The 10,207-nt window shown below is 43.1% G+C and overlaps 2 protein-coding genes across 2 annotated transcripts in view; both read left to right on the forward strand.

Moving 5' to 3' along the window:
• Positions 1-936, forward strand: part of LOC111812355 — a 2,347-nt gene extending 1,411 nt beyond the window's left edge. Inside the window, exons 3-4 of the mRNA XM_023700119.1 lie at positions 2-149; positions 723-936. Coding sequence (XP_023555887.1) covers positions 2-149; positions 723-917 — 343 coding nt within the window. The 3' untranslated portion in view covers positions 918-936. The remainder of the gene's footprint in view (position 1; positions 150-722) is intronic.
• Naa16 (N(alpha)-acetyltransferase 16, NatA auxiliary subunit) overlaps positions 1-10,207 on the forward strand; it is a 250,544-nt gene that overhangs the window by 193,106 nt on the left and 47,231 nt on the right.

Below are 10,207 nucleotides of genomic sequence, written 5' to 3' on the forward strand. Positions count from 1 at the left end.
CAAGGACATTCATAGTTTCCTCTTCTGATCTAGGTCGAAGCCATTATCAATCCCCAATTTCTGGTAGAAGCAGGATCTACAGACACAGAGAAAGACATTGTCTTGGCTGTAAGACAGGTGCTAGAGGAAGAACATATACTCCTGAACAGGTGGGCAGAAGCATGAGGGACACCAGGTGAAAAACAGATGAAGTGATATCACAGAGGCAAGGGCAGGGACACCAGGATGTCCAGGCAATAGGGGGCAGGGCACATTATGCAGACTAATGGGAGAGAAGGGCACATAGTAGAAGAGGCATAAGGGTGAGGGAGACAAGTGACAGAAGACACTAGGTGTTATAAATAAAGGACATAAGATAGACAGGGCTAGGAAAGATATCAGGTAGATCATCAAGATGAGGAGGAGACCCTGTACAGCAGGCCCATGTTTCTTTGTCCAGCCCTGCTGAGCTGGGAGTTTCTGCCTTCTCCCAGCTGAGAGGGGCTGCACCCAGATGGGGGATGTACATTGGGGACAGAAAGGGAAGAAACCAGGGAGAGAGGAAGACTGAGGCTGAACCCAAAGGAGGCCCAGCTGGGCAGTCCCAGGGCCTCAGGCTCTGTCTCTGAAGCCAAAATGGGTGAACCTCCAGAGGCTGTCTCTTGTCTGAGTATGCTCACCCCTACCCTGATTGCCCTCTTACTGCCTGGTGCAGACCAGCAAGTGCCCATTTCCTCCTGCAGCTGGTGGAGAAGAGACTCGTGGGCTCCAAGGACAAGGGAGGTGTGTGTAGGCCCAGGAGCCGAGGTGCACTCCAATCTGATGCCCACCAAAGTGCAGAGCAAGATGGCTGTGATCCCAAACAAATGGTGAACAAGAAGACCTGCTCAACTCCAAAAGCTTCCCAGGTCCTTAAGAGAGTCGGGGCCACAGAATAACAACTTCCAGGGTCTGAGGTCACTGCTGTTCTGCACAAAGGAAATAGCCTGGCTCCACTGGGTGCCTCCATTCCCAGTGCGCTTCCTCAGGACCTGAAACCCAGATGTGCCCTGAGCCTCAGAGAGTCCTCTCCTACTGGGGGTCCATGTGAGCCAGAATCTGGCTCAGGTGAGGATGAGGGGGACTTCTTCAGCCTGTCCTTCCTCCTGGCCTCCCCTCACCAGCTGCTTCCCTGGGAATGGTCCCAGACCCCAGTTTCTGGCATGGACCTCCTTGGAACTGAAGATCCAGCACTCAAGGCCCTACCTCCCCAGGAAGGAGTCCTTGGCCCTGACCTCCCTCCACCTGGCAGGTCTAAGAAGCGAGTCCTCACAGGAGGCTCAGTTCCTGTGGGAAAGATGTTCCACCCAGGGCCTTCCCGTGAGGTCTCTGAAGGGCAAAATTTGGCTCAAGGGTATGCTGCACCCTCATGGCCTCTGAAGGGGAGGAGTAATAAGTTTGGCCCCCAGAGGAGGAGGAAGAGGCACTAAAACTATAGGATTACTGGGCAGATGGTGGTGTGCCCATCACTCCGGTGGGCCTTGGCCAGATTTCACCTTGGCTGCATCCTGAACCCCACAAGCCAGAGGTCCTTCCTCACAGAGTTCTGTCAGATATTCTGGGGCATGTAGAGGTGTTAGGAGTGGGTGGGCTAGAAGGGAGGGGCCTGCCTGGGTGGGATGGGGGCTGTTTTTTGGCAACGTAAATAAAGATGATTTATTTTACTTGGAAAATTCTCCCAGCCTTGCTGCCTCCTGTTTCAGGCTTTGTCCCATCTGGGGAGTAAAGACAACAAACAAGGAAAGACCTGAAAAGCCAAACTCCAGAGTGCACAGGAGCCTGATTGAGGTCTTCCTGGCACAATGGGGTCTTCTTCCCACTGCCCCTGGTGGAGGACAGGCTCTCCTTCACTACTGTATGCAAAAGGTCTCATTTGTTTAGGCCTTCTGTGGTGCACCTATGCATTTTACCCACATCCGTTAGAAATCCCCCTTTTGTCCATTGTACTGTTAATAAGTGTGCTACCATGGAGCCCCCAGCTGGCAGTTTTCTTAGGGACCTTGTTTCTCCTTGAAAGAGCCCAGATAGGAGGCTGGGCCAATGCTCTGCTCTGGCATGGCCTTCCTGAGTAGGTGTTTTGACCAGAGGACAAGGCCTTAGTGCTCCGGGAAGCAGCTGAGACACTGCCTGATCTTAGCATCTGAAATGTTTGTGCATCCATTTCTTTTCTTTTTAAAATCCTGGAGTTTTTACTTATTTCCTGATTCAAATTTCCTTTTTACATTTTACTGGCACATATTTTCAGAAAATAACATTTATCATGGGGACGTAGTACATCTACATAACCTATTTTAATTCTTTTATTCTCTCCTTCCCTCTTTCCATTTCTTGGTCCTCTTCCCTTTTCTAAAAGTTCCATTTTTCTGCTTCCTATTATCTATCTTTCATGTATTTATACTTTAAATTTCTGATATGAGAAACCAAGACATTATCTGCAGTTGTGTGCCTGGCTCAAGGTGCAGCATTTTTCTACAAATAACTCAAGTCTATTCTTCTTTATGATAGAGAAATACTCCGTTGTATATAAATACTACATATTCCTTATCAGTTCATCTTGTGATAGACATTTACATTACTTCTAAGATATAGCTATTGTGTATTGTTCTGCTTTAAACATAGAAATGCACAAATCACTTCAATGTCATGTCTTGGGTTGGGGCTATATCTTGGCAGCACAGTGCCTGTGTGGCAAGCACAGGTCTGAAGTTTAGGTCCTGGTGAAAGAAAGACAGACAGGAAGGAAGGAAGGAAGGAAGGAAGGAAGGAAGGAAGGAAGGAAGGAAAAAAGAAAAGGAAAGAAAAGAAAAGAAAGATTATCACATCTTTAGGTCTTTTAAGATAACCTAGAAGGGGAAGAGTTGGGTTGAACTGAATTACAATGTATAGTTTTTGGAGAAATCTGAAAACAGCTTGCTATTACATACTAATTTATACATCCACCCACAATGTAAAAGAGTTCCCATTTTCTCCTTAGCCTTCAGATTACTTAAGAACAGGCTATAAATACATTTGCATATGTAGTCCCCATTTAGACTTTAGAATTCGTAGCTATTTATACAATTTATAACCACTGCTGCAGTAAGCATACTAATACTTGTTTTTGTTTTTGGTGGAATTGGGGATTGAACTCAAGCCCTTGTGCTTACAAGGCAAGCACTTATTCTACTGAGCCATCTCCCCACCCCAAAGCATATTAACAGAATTCTCAACCACTAGGACATTTATACCACCTCCAAAAAGAATTATCTGACATTTAGCTATCAGCTCCTGTCTCTCCAGCTATGCATTACCATTGTACAACTTCTAGTTTACTTTTTGAATCTATATTTTGAAATTTAATCTGTGCCTAATTTACTCTTTTTTTCCATTCTCTTTGTTATGTACAAGTCTGGTCCTTATATATTTCATTTCACCTTGTTTTATTAAAAAATTCCATCTTGGTAGTCAAGTTTGGATAATAATTTCTATTTAGTTAGTTAAAGCTGCCAGTGTGGTCCTGAACACCTGGGGAATCTCCTGCCTCAGCTTCCCACTTGGCTTGATCTGGCCTTCATAATGCAAGTGTGTGAGAGTGACAAATGCAGTCACTACTGCTGTCCTGTGATGCCACTTTCTTGATTCATTGTGAGGCACCAGCAGTGCTCCCATCATGGCTTTTGTCACTTTAGTGTAGATGTCAACATAACTGCTCCAGGATAAATCATGACATTCAGGAAATCACCTATTTGAGTATGGCAGCACTAGTCTGTTGGTGATCAAGCATGAAAATCCTCTTTGATGATGACTGGGTGCTGACACCACATCTGACAAGGAGCTCATGTATCTAGAATATATAACTCATTACTAGGGAGATGGCTCAGGGACTGGGAAGATGGCTCAGTGGAATAAGTACTTCCCTGGCAAGCGCAAGGGCCTAAATTCAATCTCTGGTTCTGAAAAAACAAACAAACAAACAACAACAACAAAAAACCCACTCCAGCTAAAAACTGGGCAAGTGATATTAAGATGCATTTTACCATTAAGGACATATATTTATTCAGCAAATATACCATAAAAGATGCATAGCATCACAAGCCATTCCTGCAGTACAAGTGAAGAACCCAGGGAGAACACCAGACCCACAGGCATTTCACTGCAGCCCAAATGTACCACCTCCCACTGCCACCCACCAGCTGTTGTCCCACAGTTTAATTCAGTTTGACACCTTCTCCCTGGGGCTCATGCTGATGCCATGAGGGAAGGGTTCCGTCCCTCAGAAGCATCTCTCCTCTGGATGACAGAGCTCAGACTGTGTGGTCACCAGGACTCCAGACCAAGTGTCAAGGCTATCTCCTGGCTGGGTCCCCCTAGGAATGTGCTCCTTTAGGGCTGCAGGGCTCCCAGTCACCCTTCTGCTCTCTTTTGGGAACACAGTGGTAGGGATCCCACAAATAACCCTGTCTTCCCACCATACATACCCTCCTCTGGACAGATCCAGAGGAGCTGGGAGAAGTGACTCTTCCTGGCATAGCACTGGTGAGGTGGGGAGGCCAGGTCCATGGAGCCCTGCAGTATAGACAGAGGGGTCTGAGACACCTCCCCACCACATCCCAGTTCTGGCCTCCCCTGGGCTGCCTGTGCCAATTCTTTCCTAGTTGTTTTAGACTGGTATTCAAGGTGTGTTCAAGATGTGAGCCATTGCAGCTCAAACCCTGGGTTCTGGAAGCACTCCTGGCAACTTAATGCTGGTAGCAGTCAAGCTACTGTGAGCATTGGTTTTTAAGAACTTACATGAAACTCAATCATTGTCTGGAATAGATGCTGAGGGGCAGGCACAGTGACTGTGTTACACCTTATGCTTGCTTAATTTGGGAAGAACCTGCCAAGTGGCTTTCCATGCTTAGCACATTTTCTCTCATCCCTGGCAATGTAGAGTAATTCAGTTTCCTCACATGTATGCCAGCATTTCATGTTACCACTAATTCTAGCCTTAGCCATTTCTGATATGTGGATTAATAAAATGTCACTCTTTATGGACATTTGAATCATGTGACAGATATGTTTCAATTGTCCTAGTCAGTGTGATGTTGAACATTTTTCCACGTTTATTTGCCATCTGCACATCACCGCTGGTCCCGTAACTATGTGCATCTGTTGTGCACCTTCCAAGTGCAGCTGTTCTTTTTGCTGTTGGGATTTGAGAGCTTTATATAGCCTAGATACAAGGCTCTGGTTAGACATATAATTGTAGGTATTTCACACCTATAGATGACTTTTCTCTTCATTCTTTTGACAGTGTCTGTCAAAAAAAATTAGACAGTGTCTGTCTAATTTTGGTGAAGCCAAATATATCAAGTTTTCTTTCTAAAAATGATGGATTTATGTGAGGTTTAAGAAGTTTTGCCCAGTTCTCTAAAATCCCAAAGATTTTCTTCAGTGTTCTACAGCCCTACACTTTTACATTGACATCCATGACCCACTTAGAGCCAGTTTGGGTTGAGCTGCCGCCTTCTCCTCTCCCTCCTTGCCTGTGCACACTCCTCTAACCCAGCCCTACTCATGGATGTCTCTGTCCTCTTTTGAACTGACTTTGTTCCTTTGTCAGTAACAGAGCAGGCATGTTTGTGTGGGTCTCCTTCCGGTGCTCTGTGCTACTCCGTTGATCCACGCATCCAGCCCTCTGTGAACATCACACTGTCTCGAGCACTGTGGTAGGCTCTAGCACTGGGAATGAAGAGTCTTCCTATTTTACTCAAAATTATTTTGATTTCCTGGGGTTTCTCCCTTTTCACATATATGTTAGGTTATTTGTACAAAGAAACTTGCTGGGGTATTATAGGACTCGCATTGCTGGATAGCTTAATTTACAGACTATCTAAATGACACTGACTTTCCTATCCATGAACATAGTAGATCTAAGTGTTTAGGTCTCCTTTTATGTCATCAGCACTTTATAATTTTTGCTGTACAAATCCTATTGTGATTTGTTAGATTTAGATCTAAGCAAGTACTTATATTCTTTGAATCAGTGGTGAAGTGTTCTGTGTTTTTATTATTTTAGTCTCCACCTTTGTTGTCAAATTGTGGTAATTTTGTATGAATTTACTGAACTCATTAAGAGCCTAGGAGTTCTCCTGGCATTTTTTTAGTTTGGGATTATTTTTAGTCTTCCTTGGCATAGGCAATTACGTATGTTGTCTACTAACAGAACTTTGCAATTAACTCGTGGGAGGCACCTTGATGATGGACAGTGTTAGGTGCTCTGTAGTCAGAGGAGCAGATGACGGCTCACAGGCGGACCCCAAAGTACAATTTGCCAACTTTATAATGAGGTGAAGTCAGTGAGCTTCAGTAGAAAATGTACTTTCTTCCTGGGTTAATGATGTGCCAAATGGTTTTCTCTTACGATACTGGGTGTTGGTGGGAGACCCAGATCCCAGTCACCCTTGATACTGATGGGAAGCAGTGGACTCCATATAGTGTACCACATAGCCAGACTTTTCAGGATGGAAATATTCAGTAAATAGTGTGGGATATTCACCAACTTGTCATAAGATAACTTTGTATTAGATGAGTCTACCTAGTTGTAGGCTACTGTGCTTTGAGCAGTAGATGTTATGACAGCCTATGCTAAGCTGTGATGTTCAGAAGGTAAAATGTATTAAATACATTTTTCAATTTAAAGTTTTTTCAGTTCCTAAAGGGTTTATAGGGGACTGAAGAATATCTATACAAGGCAAAATTCTTTTTATGGAGACTCAAAAGAAAGAAAATCAGTACTACAGCGCAAAAACATATTTATGATGCGATAATGTTATCTGCCATTTAGTTCATACACATATTCTTTTGCTTGTCACTGACCAAATCAAAGGAGGTCATTTATTTTGATAAACAGGAAAAAGACTTTACTCAGTTACCTCTGAGGAGATGGAGGGGCCCATTTTCCTCAAATCACTATTTTGACATCTACAGGTAGATAAAGGTGTTTTATAAAATGAGGAAGGGAGAAAATGGAAAAATTGATGCACATAGGCTTGTTCCATCTCTTGCTGGACCTGGACTGTTGGGTTTTCATATTCTGCCCATTCCTCTGGGCTTAGGAAAAGCCTGAGGAAGTTTGGAGAAGTTACTTAACTTTAAAGAAAAAAAAATCTGACACTTAAAAGTTCACTTTTGTGGGTGTCTGGTAGAATATCTGGCTTTTCTTTATTAATTTTGTGAATGAGCCTTAGTGATGTTCTGACACTGACTCTAAGTTCTATTTCATTACTACACATTTCCAGTACATAACGCTTATGTCCCTTGTGCGAAGTTAGTGCATGTACAATACACATCTTAACTTTCTTTTAAAATCTCCATTCCCTCCTTTAACTTCCCCTCCACGTTTTGATCCCTTTCCCTGTCAGAAAGACCTACTTCCCTATCATCCATCTGTAATTTTGGTACTTATTTATACTTCGGGTTTTTCATATAAAAGAAGCTATATGTGCCCAAATTATTTTACTTAACATTATGGTTTCAAGGTGCCCTCATTTTCCTACAAGCACCTCAGGTTTGTTGATCTCTGTAGCAGAATATTACTCTATTATGGGTGAATATCAGATTTTCTTTATCCATTCATCTGTCAGTGGACACATGGCTGCTTCAAAATCTTAGCTATTATGTGTTGAGATGCTATATACATGGATATGCATCTATCACTATAATATGTTGTTTTAATTCTTTCAGGAAGATACTTATTGAAAGGAAAACACTGTAACAGAAACATAGTTCTTTGTTCAAACCTTGTTCTTTTGAAACTCCCAGATCTGTATCTGTTCACTGGCTCCGTGATTATTTTCTTGGCCCCTGTAAACATGAAAGTGTACAGCATGCAAGATTTCTGAATGTAGCAAGCTGCATGATCACTAATCTAGTCACTGATGGTCATTTATCTGGCCTTGTAACAGATGATCTCAATCATGTTAGGTAATCAGAGAACTTCCAGGTTGCTCCATCTTGCCTTTGTACCTCCTACTTATACTTCATATGAAAGTACTAGTGCACAAGTCCTGGGAACCTGCCTTTGTTGTGGGAACAGATGCTGGTCAAGACCACTGGTGTAAAATCAAGCTGATCACTACTACCCAATCCCCTTGGGTGTCATTCCTTCCACAGACTCCGTTTTGCCACAACCATAGAAGGGCAATAGCTGGGTCAAAAGGAATTGATAGTTTCAGTGTTTTGGAGGAATCTCTATCCTGAGTCCCACAGCAGATGCACTAGGTTACATTCCCACCAACAATGAGGAAGGGTTCCTTTGCCCTCAGCCTTGCTATCATTTGTTATTATTTGATTTCTTAATGGTGGCTAATCTTTCCAGAATAAGATGAAATTTCAGTATTGTTCTAATTTGTATTTCTCCACTGGCCAGTTACAATTTTGAAGTATTCATAACACAAATCTTTATCCAAGGGACAATGAAAACAACTGAGATGTCATCTATCGACAAGGCCACAGAAGTAGTGCTAGCACTCCTGTGGCTTGGTTCTCACATTTGTTGTGGAAAGAAATCTACAACTACAGTTAAAATTTAATGAAAAGAAGGGCACAGTACTTGCCCTTGCCAGTTCTTGGAGATCAGGACTGTTCCCACCAACCTCAGGACAGAGCTCTGTGGTGCCTGCACAGGCGACAAGGGTGTGCACTCATGCTGCACATGTAAGATTCCATGCAGACATGGCAGCTATGCTGGGTGCTCCTGGCAGGAAGGACATGACTGGGAAGGCCCACCTTCTCCATTTCCTGGAAGAGTCAGCCTCCTCCTGAGGTCCTAGTGATGCTCATGCCCACTAACTATCCAGGCCCCTTCACCCCTGCTTTCTCCATCTCTAGCCTCATGGAACCAATGAACATGGGGTGTGGAAAAGACAGGCTGCACTGCAGATCCAAGAGAGAGGGAGTGGCTTGCACTACTGAAACTCATAGTGAATAGAAACAGTTGGTTGGAAGCATAGGAAACATACCAGGCTACCCAGTTAGCTTCCCATGCAGATACATGCAGAATCAGGAGTTCCAGAACTGCGGGAAACAACTTATATTTGGGAAGAACAGAGTTGCCCACATATGCCCACCAAGCAGAGGTCTAGATGACAGAAGGAGGGAGATAAACTGCCATACTCTAACCCTGTATTCAGGGTCTCCTCAGGGCTGTGTGGGTAACTGAGAAAAACAAGGTAGGACATGCTTGAAAGTATAAGCTTTTCTCTTTTGGGTAGGTGGAGCCTCAAAACCAGGCAGAAAGACTGGCCTCAGGTCAATCCCCAGATGAGTTGGTTTTCAGAAAGTTAGACAGTGAGTTCAGTGTAGTGCAGTTGATCAATAGTTGCCCAGGCCTAACTACATTTCAAACAAAATCCACATAAATTTATGAGGTGAGATAACAGAGAAAAGACTGAAAACAGGCCTGGCAAGGGGAAGTGCCTGAGATCAATGTTCAAGCATGTTTTATTTTTTCTTTCAAATTGCAAATTTTTTTTAAAAAATATTTATTTATTTATTTATTTTATTTATGTATTTGGTATAGGGCCTAACTATGCAGCTTGGACTTGTAGTGATCCTCCTGTTTTCAGTGTCCCTGTTGCTGGGATTAGAGGTGTGTGCCACCACACCCAGTCTCAGTGGTCAGCTTAGTGTGCCTGTGGGCAAGCCAGCATGACAGGGGGTACCAAGGGATTGAACGCAGACCCTACACTCACTGAGGCAGGTGCTTAGTCTACTGAGCTATCTGGACAGGCCCTAAAATGGCACATTTTTAATATGGAAAGTATAATACCCCATGACATTGTTGACATTGAATTTAATTTGCATATCCTATTTGGTTCAATTAGAAAAATGTGTAAACTTAAATGACATGCAACATCATTTCCCATGAATTATATAGTATTACCCTCAAAATTAGTTTACACTTATACTAAACCAGAAGAGAAAATGTTAAACAAAATATGTTCTTTACTTGTACAACTGCAAGGCCCTCTAAACAATTCCAAATGATCAAATATTTGTAAAGCCCCATGTTAGGCCTTCTCACCAACTGTTCTTGCTACACCTTAAACTTCCCAAAGTATTTTGGTCTGTTCTTAGGCATAGGCATTACAGAAATTCTTTGCTTCTAGCAGAAATGAAAGGAATGAAAGAGCAGTAGTAACCAGAAGTTAAAAACTGCCTTGTA

The sequence above is a fragment of the Octodon degus genome, unplaced genomic scaffold, assembly GCF_000260255.1.
Source record: "Octodon degus isolate 3935 unplaced genomic scaffold, OctDeg1.0 scaffold00122, whole genome shotgun sequence".
Taxonomy (NCBI): Eukaryota; Metazoa; Chordata; class Mammalia; order Rodentia; family Octodontidae; genus Octodon; species Octodon degus.